The following is a 13,186-nucleotide window of genomic DNA, read 5'->3' on the forward strand; positions in this document are numbered from 1 at the left end:
CCGTTTCCAGGTGAAGAAATACAGACACAGGAAACGTAAGGCGTCGTCAGGAGAGAGACTGAGAGAGCGAAAGATGCAGCGGCACGCAAAATGTCCTCGTATGATTAATTGTGCACACATTCTGGGTCCGCGGGTAGATATAAACATTAAACAAAGGGCTTATTTGGATTAGGCTATTTGGAATTCGGCCCGATACAATACTACACTCGCAGGTTAGGTTACAAGGTCTTTGGTTCAGTGTTACACTTACCTAATCTTCGGAAATCAAAATTAGTATGAGTTTCCTACATCAGCACTGTGTGTAAGATATTGGAATTATACTTAGTTATGCTCTGTAATTTTTGCTACTTGAAAGGAAGACTCCAACATTTTTGGGAAATACACTTATTTGCCATCTCCCCCAGAGTCAGACAAGAAGATTGCGTTTAATCTCTGTGTTGTTCAGTAGCCCCAGTGCGAGATCCAGGTGCATGTTAGCCTAGCTTAGCACAAGGACTGGAAGCAGTAGGGAGCAGCTAGGCCAGCTCTGTCAAAAGTGAAGAAATATAACTTTCAACAACTCCAAAACTGACGAACAGAGATGAAATAGATATCAATCTTCTCATCTGACTCTGGCGGAAGATGGCAAAGAAGTGTATTTCTCAAAATCTTGGAGTGTTCCTTTAACTAAGCGACTACTTAATCAGATATTGCTTTATTAATTTTCAATTGACCAATAGACATTTTTATTGGATGTCAAACCCTGCCTTTTTTTCTTGATCCGCCAATCACAACTGTTGAACAGTTGTGATTGGAGGATCAAGACAAGAGGGTGGAGCTTAAGATTGGTCCATTTAAAATGATGTCCATGATAGGGCTGGGAGGTATACCGAATATGAAGTTATACCGTCATGGATCCATACAAAAGGTATGGTATTTTACTATACTGTATGGTCATCAATGATATATATATATATATGTGTTAAAAATATTAAAAGAAAATAGACCATTTTGAATGAAATAGGACCATGCCGATTGTATTACAAGATAAAGACGTAAAAAAAAAGATGATGTAATTTGCACTGGAAAACTATACCGTCACATACCGCTCTATACCCTCAAAACTAAGGAAAATATTGTGATATATTTTGCTCATATCACCCAGTCCTAGTTCATGGCTTCATTAAACGCAGGTTGTTCTATTCATGATATAATTCTACTTGTGATATTGATGTTGTTTCTGCTTCAACCCCTCTCAGCCTTACCCCATTCAGGAAGACCCCGGCTGTGCTGCAGGTGATGTAGAGGGTCTCGGTGTCGTGGGGCTCGATCACAAGGTAACAAATCTCCCCGTGGAGCTGCCTCCAAGGAGGCGCGTGGCATCCGTTGGAGAATTCATAATCTATAATAAAAAAATAAATGAAAAAAACATCACACCAGACAAATATTACAATATACTTTAGAATCGATACATACTGTAGCAGCGCTAAAGAAATCAGGTCACATTGTGATTTTAATCCGAGGGGAAGTAGGACAGTGGAGGGAAATATAAAATTCCACGGGGTTCAAAGAGTCCAGCATCACAAAAAAAAGGAGAAATCACGGCGAGCGCTCGGGCCTGCCAAGGAGCCTGACAGATCGCTCCGCACGGCACAGGTCCGAGAAAATGGGGCCCAGGTTATAGCCGTGATTTCACTCCCGTTATAAATCACTGTGTAGAAAACAAGGCCAGAGCGTGACACTAGTCATACGTTAAACCTGCCCCGGTATCGCAGGTTGGGAGGAATATTTGCATAGAAGGTTTCAATTTAACCCTCGGCGTGAGGGGACACATTTTTCAAAGGCAGCATTTATCACTTTTTTACGGCTACCACGCATGTTAGTTGTTCTGGGACCCCTAATAGTGGTGCGGCGAGGAGGTGAGTGAATAGATTGATGAATGTCTCGGTAAACTGAAATCTGACAGAAATAATGACTTCCATGTTTTTCTGTGTGAAGGAGGGAGACAGGGGGGAGGCAGACGTGGGGTTAGGGGAGGGGGGGAGGACATTTCTATATTTTGGAATATCTAAGCATTAGCCCCTAATAGCAATCGCTTTTCCCGGCAAAGCCCCGGTGAAACGTGAAGATAATTCGAACCTGATGTGTATCGAACCGACTTCAACACCCTCTCTTCTCCTCCGCCGCCGCAGAAGCGCTTCAGCAGCTCCACTTCATTCTTCACCGCGGCGGTGTCGAGGCGGACCGCTCTGCGGCGCGGGAGAAAGGAAAACAACACAAGACAAACAGACAATTCATCTCTGCCGAAATGCATCTCGTTTATTCGCACGGGAGTCTTAACTCGGGGGGTGGGGGGGTGGGGGGGGGGCAGCCTATTCTAATCAGAAGCAGACACGTGTTGTGGCGAGGCCCCCGATGAGAGAGAGCGAGAAAGAGGAGTGCAGCGAGGAAGATGAATACGTTATTGATTAGACGCAGAGGTGAGGAGGAGGTGTGGGAGGTGGGGGCAGGGGAGAGAGAGGAACCCACTGGGAGATCTGTTTCAGGGAGTTGCTGAGGAGCTGCTCGTCCAGATGTTGGAGGAGGAGGAACAGCTTGATGGTGGCCTCCTGACCCTCCTCCTTCACCTGGTCCACCAGACGCAGCATGGACGTGTCCTCCCCCTCCAGGCCGGTGGCAAAGCCGGGCCCCAGGATCCTGACCGCGGGGTCTCGGTTTTCTGAACGGAGGAGACAAAAAAGGGGGTAAGTTTCACCGACGTCGGACCCGTAGCCGTTATAATATTCCGCGACGTTGCTGAAGGGTTGAGTCCTTTTGTCAGACACAATCCATGTCGTGCTACTGGATACCCAGCTCCTCCGTAGTTAGCCACAAAACTAATGTAAAGTTGATGGGGCCACTTAAAAAGCATTTAAACACACTCGGAAGGTTTGGATACCCCTGCGGAATAGGTTTCAGTGTATATCAGGGCTTGTACAGACTGAAGACCACTGTTTTGTGGTTAACTAGCCGGAACGGCAGGTGGAAGGGCATGGATCGTGCTGAGAAACAACTTATAGGACATTGAATGACAGGAAATCAGGAGGGGGGGGGGGGGGGTTGCATGCAACAAAGGTCTTAGGCCACCAGACGCCCCAGAAAGAACATCATTGAACATCAATGGTAAGCAGGAGAAAGGCTATGGGTCTGAAGTTCTGAACTTACTTTTTTATTAAGCCTAAATTGGTTAGCCTTAACAACCTTTTGATATGAAACCTGTGTTTTTCAGAGTGTAAATAATGTATACTTTTACAGTAGTGTTTCTTAAACTGAGCCGGCACCCATAGATCTGGAGCGTCCACACGTGACAAGATTCCAAGTATGTTCTAATGAGCCTGGGTCCAAGACCAAGACTGCGTCTCCAAGACTTAACTTACTTGATTTGGGTTGCAGATTGAAAAGGTTAAAGAGGCAGTCATGGATTCTATTGTTCTGTTGTGACGAGGACAGGTGACAATCGGACATAAAGGTCACCAATGCGTGTCTCGAGAGCTCTGCCACATAACCCCCCCCGAGAAAGTCTGCCGGATGACATCACACGGCAGTGTATTGTCGAGTCGGGCCCACTACCGTTGAAAATAGTTAAGGACAGAGAGTCTGCAGCTCACTAGATGTCTGCTCTGTGCCGGGTGATGTCATCTGGCAGAGTTTCTTGTCTACGTTTTATGTCCACTTATCACGTCCCCGTGACAGAACGCTAGGATCTATCTTGAAAATCTGTGAAGTGGCCCTTTAAAATGATCCCGTTGAGGCAAGAGGGCCAATGTATGCTCTTCTTTTTGTATCCTTTACTAAAATATCTATCAGCATAATCTGGTTTTGGCACTGTCCCTACAGTAAATACGCCTTGTGAAGAATAATAAACACTGTCTGATGCCAGTGTAATTGGATGGATTTGGAGGATAACAAGAAGGACAAACAAATTATGTCTGTGGGTTATGGAAGTATGCGAGCAGCTGGACTACTTAAGATGCAAATGCGATTCAAATATCATCCTGCGGTCGACACGCTAACCTTCCAGACAAGCTCGGACCTCCTTCAGCTGCTTCTTCCCAGCCAGCTGAACGAGCCCGGAGAGCTGGCTGAAGCTGTGCACAGAGACAGACGGAGGGGAGAGCTGCAGCAGAGGACGACCGTCGCTGTCCTTTTCATGGGAATGAACAGTTGGACCGCTGAAGAGAAAGTTAAATGAATACGCATTTTTACTGCAAACAAATCACCCTGAACTCATGATCTCACTCTACTCTCCACTCTATAGGGGATGCACCGATCTCACTCTTTCAGTCCCGATACCGGAGTCCCGATAACGATACCTGGGCTTTGATTATTGGCCCGATACAGTATCAATCCATTACTTTTAATGAACAGTATAGACTTGGACCGTCTTTTGGGGCTCATTGGACAGAAATTGTACACAACAAATAATACAGCTTTTTCCATTAGAGAGTCAACGTGTCAAAAATGCAGCAAATCAAGTGACTTTCCTTTGGTTTCTGGTATGTTACACGTGTTTCTCTGTATCCGATTTTTTGTATCGGGGATGTTCTCGGATACCGATATTTAATTTTAACCCGGTATCAGACCGATATCCGATACCAGTATCGGTATCCGTGCATCCCTACTCAACACTATTATCTGTTTTGGACACACAATATCTGCGCCAGCTGCGTTAATATGTTTTAACGTGGAGAGCGAGCACGGTGCTATCTGTAACCGTTTCCACCTCAAGATCTCCTATAGCTGCAGGGTAAAAACAGACGGAGAGAGAGAACAGAACCATTCTGATAACGTTATAGTTGTCATTCTCACTGGAGTTGGAAAACAAATTAATTATAGACTACAGCCAGCAAGTACGTACATGCAGAGGTCAAATAGATTTAGACACCACGGTGACAACACATCCTGCAGAGACACATAATACCCAAAAGCACGCAGCCAGCCGGGATGTCTGCCTGGTGATTAGACTGACCTGATGTCATAGTGTGTTTTGAAATCAGAAGCCACCAGGGTGGTATCCCACCGGAGCGGCTCCTTGAACACATGCTGGGCCTCCTGCGGGTGGCTATTGCTCAAGTCCTCCACGAAATGCAGGATCTCTTTCAGCAGGGACTCGTTGAGTGGTGTGATCTCCAGTTTGACACCAGTACCGGGGCTGGCTGTGGTCCATTGGGCTGCTCTGGTCAGTGATACCCCCATGACATCTGCAGTGAGGTAGCTGTAAGTGGTATTTAATTTATTATTATTAATAAATATATGGCTGTTTAGAAATATGTGTTAACATAATAGCTCTACATTCTGACTGCCATCACTGGTATAATTAAAACATTTTCAAACTTTAATACAGACTCATGGTCCAGATAAAAAATATATATATATTATAAAACATACACAACCTATATAAAATTACACACAACAGGCAAAAACAACATCACTAAAATACACATCAACGTCCCACAAATAGACAGCTGTGCCAATGTCTCCACATAGATGAGTGGTAACGTGTGGCACTGAACCTAATGTCCGTTAAAACCAGAATGATCTCGTTTCCAGAGTAATTTAGCATGAGATTTCTTAAAACAGTGCCACGTGCAGCCACGAACATTTCACTTGCACTACACCATCTAGGTCTTTTGAGTAATATTCTCATGGCATTATTATAAGCTACTTGAAGTCTCCGCAAACTTGCTTTTTTGTAGCTTGACCACAAGTGTGCAGTATAAAGTGGTGTACAATATGCTCTGAACAGAGACACTTTCACTCCATCTATACAGATACTAAACATGTATAGACTATAGAGTGTTTGGTCAGTAGCATGGGTCCTGCTCTGCAGTAAACACAAACCCACTTAATCCAATCATGAGAGAGAACTCCACACTGCAAAGATGTTCTGACAAAACTTTAAAAAAAAAATTAAATAAAAGCAAATAATATGTGCTTGGATTAGGCTAAGTAACATAATCTGGCAGTGCAGTAAACACATTTGGCTTGGTAAGATTCCTTGAAATAAGTACAAATATCTAGGGTTCTCTCTCCTGATTGGTTAAAGAACATTTATTTTATGTTTACTGCAGAGCGGAGGGACTGGGAGACCCATGTTACTGAGCAAACACTATACAGTATCAGTGATGGTTGTTGGAATGTAGAGCTATTTAACACATGTTTTAACCAGAAAATACCACTTACAGCATATTTTTTTCTTGTTTTGTTATTATATACGCCACTAAATCTATGCCTCTGTGCCTTAAGGGCCTAATCAGTGATCCAAACATACCAAATAGGTAGCCCCACCACCAAAGATGAAAAATATGAAGATTTTCATTCTCTAGCTGAAACACAGAGCTCTTGATAAAAGGATTGACAACAAGTCTGAGACTTCTATCCTTGGGAATTTCAAGCTGTGAGGTAATCGTGATCGCTTATTTATTGTCTGTCAAATGAACTAAACAAAACTAAGTTGGTGGAATGAACTTCCCACCACAGTCGGGACAGCCGAGTAGTCTCTCAATTTAAATATCTTGGTATTATCCTCGACTCTACATTATCATTCAAAAAGCAGGTAAAAAGAGTAACAGACTGCCAAATATAACTTGTCAAATTTCTGATTCATGAGGAACTGTTTAACATCTACTGCTGCCCTTCTCTATGTGAACGCAATGATCATTTCCCATCTCATGTACTGTATGACTAGCTGGACCCATGCAAAAAACACAACCATGACACCCATTCTCTCTCTGTATAAGCAGGCCCTCAAGGTGCTGGACCGAAAACCATATACTTACCACCACTGTTACATCCTCAGCAAGTACAGAATCCTCAGCTGGGAAAACCTGACAAAATACACTGATGCCTGCCTACTGTTCAAGATCTTAAATGGCAAGGCCCCCCCACCTATCAGTACTTTTATCAAACAAAAAACATCTCATAATAGGTCCTCAAGATCTACCCAGAGAGGGGACTGTACTGTGCCGTTTAGGTCCAGCTCCTTCAGTCAGTCCTGTTTTGTAGTCAGAGCCACTCAGTTCTGGAACATCCTACCAACTGAAATAAGACACTGTGCTACCTACCACACCTTTACAAAAAAACTCAAGACCTGGTTATTAACCAATCAAACATGTAATAACTTTTAATCAGTTCATTGTGTATTTTATTATTATGTTGGATTGTGTTGTAAATACTGTGTTTTACTTTTAATGCTTCTGTTCTAGGTGTATTGTCGGTATCATAACATCTTACCAAAAGGACTACAGTTGCGAATTAGCCAGCTGGCTAAAACTGACACATTTACAGAAATGTTTATCAATGTGTACTGTCCTTTTTTCTTTTTTAATAAACTGAAACTGAAACCCGCCTAGTGCTTTGCCGTTGACTAAAAACACACTTCTTCAAACAATATATCTTTAGTATCTTTAAAAAGATACTAACCTTCATACTGTGTTTTACTAGTATGCATTTTGCTAATAAGTAATATACTGTTCCTATATTTTTATCTACTATGCTAAATTATGTCTATACTACTATGCACTCGAAGAGTGTAGCACTCAAGTTCGACACTGTTTTACGAACAATATCACCTACCTTTAGCTGCCAGAGTTGTACCCTACCTGCTGACTTGTTGTACAGAACTTGTAAATTGCTTTGGAAAAATGCTATGCTTCAGCTAAATGTAAATTAACACAAGACAATAGGTACTTTTGAGTTTATACAATAAACTAATAAACTATCTACCCTGAATTTCCCCAAGGGGATCAATAAAGGAATGTCTTATCTTATCTTATCTAGAAATCAAGTATCGAGAAGACACTGGGGTGACATGGGTTGCCATAATGAAAAATAGGAATGGACAAGTTTTTCATTCTCTATCTGAAACACAGAGCTCTTGATAAAAGGATGAACCACAAGTATTAAAAGGATGCCAACACATCAAGGACCACAGTGGAAATAAGTCTGATACTTTAGTGCTATCCTTGAGAATGTCAAGCTGTGAGTGAGGTAATCGTGTGATTGCCTTATAAGTTATTTCTTGTCTGTCAAATAAACTAAACTAAACTAAATTGGTGGAATGAACTTCCCACCACAGTCAGGACAGCCAAAACCCGGCAAATGTCCGCCGTCGACTAAAAACACACTTCAAACAATTCTGAAATAAAAAGAAATTTATAAAAAGGAAAAAAAGGAAAAGAAATAACTACTAACCTTCGTACTGTTTTTTTTACTATTACGCACTTTGCTACTAAGTACAGTAATCTACTGTGCCTATATTCACTGGCAGACTCAGGGGGGGAGGGCAGGGCAACCACACCACCTGGTGCCCCCATGGTTAAAAAACATTGCGCTAAAGTGCCCTTTTGAGTGGTGAAAACGAGAGGACGTGCCCTATTGGTGCTCTTCCAATGGTCTAAACTTGACCATGTGCCTCCACGGTTAAATAACGTCATGCAAAAGTGCCCTTAAAGAGTGGAGAAAATGAGAGGACGTGCCCTATTGGTGCCCCTCCCATGGTTAAACTTGACCATGTGCCCCCACAGTTGAAAAACATCACGCTAAAGACCTAAAGTGCCCTTTTGAGTGGCAAAAACTAGAGGACGTGCCCATTGGTGCCCTTTCAATGGTCTAAACTTGACCATGTGCCCCACACGGTTGAAAAACATCATGCTAAAGTGCCCTATTGAGTGGCAAAAATTTGAGGACGTGCCCTATTGGCTGCCCTTCACATGGGAAAACATAGCAAGATAACGTGTTTGATTGATTGATTGATTGATTGATTGAAAACTTTATTAACAGATTGCAGAATGGGTACAATACAGTACAGCTCAATACACACAATTGTTAAGGGGATGCAGACCAGAGAAAGACTTTCGTCTTGTTTACATCAGGGTCCCCCATTTGTGTCTTAATGAGTGCTCCGTTAGTGGATAAAATGTGATGCAGCTTACTAGGGCAGGCTTTCCCAAAGTGGGTGCCATGATGACGACAGTCTAGGGGTGTTGCCAAATAGTTAAACCCTGCTTATTTTTAAAACACATTATATGGCCATTAGCACATGTTCTGAGTTTTTGCCAGGGACCGATGGGCTAATATCTACCTATCTATCTAACATTGATCTGCACTGTCAATTTTTTCTCCAATGTATCCATTAGGTTATGTTAAAGTAAGTTAGTTTAACCTGTTCCACCCCTCAGGGTCGGTACCGACCCCAAAATGACATTATGATCATAGATCCATATTTTTCAGAGTGATGCAAAAAAAATTGCGATTTTAAAATCAAACGTTTTCAAGTATTAACATCACTAACATGTCACAAAAGCATGTAGAATGTATATTATCATCAATACGTTAGTTTAGCAATAGGTTAAAAGTGTCATTATATCGTTTTAAGTTTTCGATTTGCTGAAGTCTATTCCAAGACGGTGACCATTTTGGAAAATTTGAATCATGGGAATTGTAGTTTTTTTTGCGGCCATTTTGTCGAGGGGATGCATAGCTGTGGATCAGCGTTGGAATATTGCCGAACTACACTTCCTGGCAGATACTATGGGGGTTCAAAGTTCAGCGTTCTAGAATGAATAATATCAATAACTGTTATTATTCGGGATAATAAGCCACAAAAGGTAACGTTTTTGACAAATATTGAAACGCAGTTAGTTTCTCCTCCCTATTGTTAGCATGTAGCAACAATTAGATCTGAAATTAGTTTCAAAATGGTTGCACTGTGGTGAAAATAAAAAGGTACAGTAAGAGGAACAGAATGGAATAATAAAGATGATAGTATGGGCATACGAAGGGGGGCAAGGAAGATTAATATCAGCAATATACCGGGCTATAATGACCAGCAAGGGACACACGACCGATTATATAAGGGAGAAATGGGAGAGAGAACTAGAGATAGGAATAACAGGGAAGGAATGGGGGAACATATGCGAGGTACAACATTCAACAACAGGATCGAGAATATGGAAAGAATTTGGATGGAAAAACATAATCAGATTCTTTATAACCCCAGAGCTGAAGGGAAAATATGCACCAACACAAAGAGCATGCTGGAGGATGTGTGGGAAGGAGGGGGCAAATCACACGCACATATTCTGGGGATGTCAGAAGCTGAAGGGGTATTGGGAGGAGATAGGGGAAGCAATGATCAGAATATTAGGATACGGGCTACCACAAACAGGACTGGTGCTTTACTTAGGAGACCTGACACACGAGGGAATACAAGGGGGGGACAAATATTTAATAAAGATAATGTTGATAGCGGCCAGAAAAGCAATAACGAGACTGTGGTACAAGGAAGACCCACCGACAATAGCACAATGGGTAGGAATAGTGGAAGAAATACAGGATATGGAAAGGATAACACACATGCTGAGGTTACAGGAAGAGAAATTTGGGGAAAGATGGGGAAAGTGGGAGGATTATAAAAGGAACGAGAACGACATCACAGAGGAAGAACCAAATGCAACACAAGAGGGCGAAGGGTAAAGGAGGAAAGATGTTCAAGGAGGGTCTATGAACCCATGTCACACACCTGTGCTTTAGTTAGTATTTTCTATTTTGTTTTTTGGGATATTACAATTGCTGAATGTTTTTATACCTTATTATTTATGTCTGTTTAACGGTGTGATATTAAATATTCAGGGATGATGTGGTTTGTGTATGGGTGAACCAAAAGGCAAAGTGAAAGTTAATAAACAAGAGAGAAAAAAAAAAGGAAAGGACGAAGGATAAGGGAAGAAAGAAGCTCAAGGAGGGTCTCTGGACCCAGATCACACATACAAGCCTTAGTCAGCATTTATCATCTTTGAGTAGGAATGACCTGTTTATGCCTGTTTAAGGGAGATACACAATCAGCCTTTGTATCAAATACCTAGAAAACAACTGTAGGGGAACCAGACAACTAACCATGAGATACCCATGTAAATATTTATGTGCACTGTTTTTTCTTTTTGTTTTTATTGTGATGCTAGTTTCTTTATTTTTGATTATTTATTTTTTGTAAGTGCTGTCTGTCTAAAAACTGTTAATAAAAATTTAAGTTTAAAAAGAAAAAGTACAGTAAATGACAGTAGATATCATTATCTGTGGGGCGCCCAAGTGGCGAACCATGTAACGCGCTGCGTCGCGGCACGGCCGACCCGGGTTCGATTCCCGGACCCGGCATCATTTGCCGAATGTCTTCCCCCCACTCTGTCTCCCACTCTTCCTCTCTCTCTCTCTCTCTCTACTGGACTGCCCAGTAGCAAAAAGCGATAAACGCTAAAAAATTAATCTTTAAAGGGGAACTATCTTATAAATGGCCTTTTTGAGTGTTTAGCATTGTTTCCTAGCTATGTGAACTTATATTAATATGATCTATGTCTCTAATTCTCATATTGGCGCATTCTTCCAATTCTCCTCTCACAATATTTACCCTCACTGAACTGAGTCATTTGAAAATGTGCTGATTTGTGATGTCAGAGAGACACCGCTGCATGATAATGTGGCTGTGTGGCATCAGGTACATGATGAGCTGCACACAGTGGTTGGAGCCCAGCCTCAAAACGGCTTAAGATCTTGAGGTAGAAAAATGCTGTTTTTGAGGACTTGATTAGAAATACAAAACAATGAATAAAAAAAAAAAAAATTACAGAGGTGTTCCATAGACTCACAGGAATTGTGTAAAAGAGAAAGAAATAGTCAAATAGTTCCCCTTAAAAAAAAAATATCATTATCTGTTCTTATGCACACCTGGTGATACTAAATCCAAATTGAACTCGGGCATTTGAAAGATAATATATGTAGCCTATATATATATAAATGTGCGAATTGGCTATAATAAGGTAATTTATAAGCATCTATTCTATATTCTATAATAATATTTCAAATTGCATTGGTCCGGATGGGAGAATTCAGTACTGTATCTACAGAACCTTCGGTTTTATCATCTTCCCTTTATTAATTTCCTTAGATCTTTTTTACACATGATCTCAAGAGGGTACTGAACAACATCAGTGGCAGTTCTTTAAGTTTGGTCATTATTATCATGGTGTTATTCACTGTCAAAGATGCAAAGAAAAATCATAATTCATATTCTCCTTTGTTTCATCACAATTTAAGCAAGCCTAGTAATAGAAACAATATTTCTGACACTGTGAATACATTCACTGAGGTCCATAGATGTACCTAGATACCAAGAATATGCAAATAGCCCTTGTAGAAGTGGAGCAATATTCCATTTACCTAGGTATATATTTTATGCGGATTTTCACAATGTGTAGAACTGTATTTGAAAGTAAAAGACAAAATAAATTGTTGCCAATGATGAAACAATAACGTTTAAAATACTCATTCCCAATCCCTTGTTTTTTTTATCTACTTTTTCTCCCATTTTCTATTTTTCTCCCATCCCAATTTCGTATTGTACAATTCTACCCTCCCCTGTCTCGAACGCTGTTAGGCCATGCCTCCCACAGGTCGGCTGCAATGTGGACCAAGCCTTGCATCACGTGTCCCCTCCGGTACACGAGGAGGCAGCGTCGCATCTTTTCACCTGAACAGCGCGATCTCTCAGCGGCGAGGGTCTGCGTGGGAGGGACACGCCGCCCTCGTTGCTTCCTGATTCTGCTGCGCAGGCGCACCAACCGACCTGTAGGAGTCGCTGTCCACAACGTCCGATCCCCACCCACCAGCTTCCCACCCCTAATACTGCCAATTGTATTAGTATGAACGACCAGCCAAGCTGGTAGCAATGCCGAGAGCTGGGCTCGAACCCAGCATCTCCTGCATTAGTGGCGAGCGCCTTGCCCACTGCGCCACTTAGCCGCCCCATTCCCAATCGCGTCTATGCCAAATACAACGGCGTTCGGTTTCCGGGTTCCTCTGATTGGCCACTAAGCCCACGTGACCGCGCGCTAGCACGCCCCCCTTATCGCCCACTCTCGTGCTGTGAAGTGGAAGAGCCAGCGGGGCGACGCGAGGCGGTGGTTTCTCCCCAGCTCCGTGCGCCGCTGACTCGGTCCAGCTCCAGCAGCAGCGGCCGTCTTCTTCCGAGGCGGCTCGTTCTTATTTATCCCCCATTGTTCAGGTCGACATGGTCGCACAAACACCCGTTGGAGGAGTAGTGGGGGAGAAGAAGAGGAATATTTTTAAATAGCAAGAATTATCGACTGGCAACTCTGTGCTCGTCAGACATGTT

General features: G+C 42.3%; 1 protein-coding gene across 1 annotated transcript in view; it reads right to left on the bottom strand.

Annotated features, from left to right (window-relative positions):
* odad2 (outer dynein arm docking complex subunit 2) overlaps positions 1 to 13,186 on the bottom strand; it is a 64,872-nt gene that overhangs the window by 46,536 nt on the left and 5,150 nt on the right. Inside the window, 5 exon segments of the mRNA XM_084325840.1 lie at positions 1,245 to 1,381; positions 2,119 to 2,228; positions 2,509 to 2,698; positions 4,033 to 4,190; positions 4,988 to 5,233. Coding sequence (XP_084181966.1) covers positions 1,245 to 1,381; positions 2,119 to 2,228; positions 2,509 to 2,698; positions 4,033 to 4,190; positions 4,988 to 5,214 — 822 coding nt within the window. The 5' untranslated portion in view covers positions 5,215 to 5,233.

This window comes from Notolepis coatsorum (assembly GCF_963971535.1).
Source record: "Notolepis coatsorum genome assembly, chromosome: 12".
Classification (NCBI taxonomy): Eukaryota; Metazoa; Chordata; class Actinopteri; order Aulopiformes; family Paralepididae; genus Notolepis; species Notolepis coatsorum.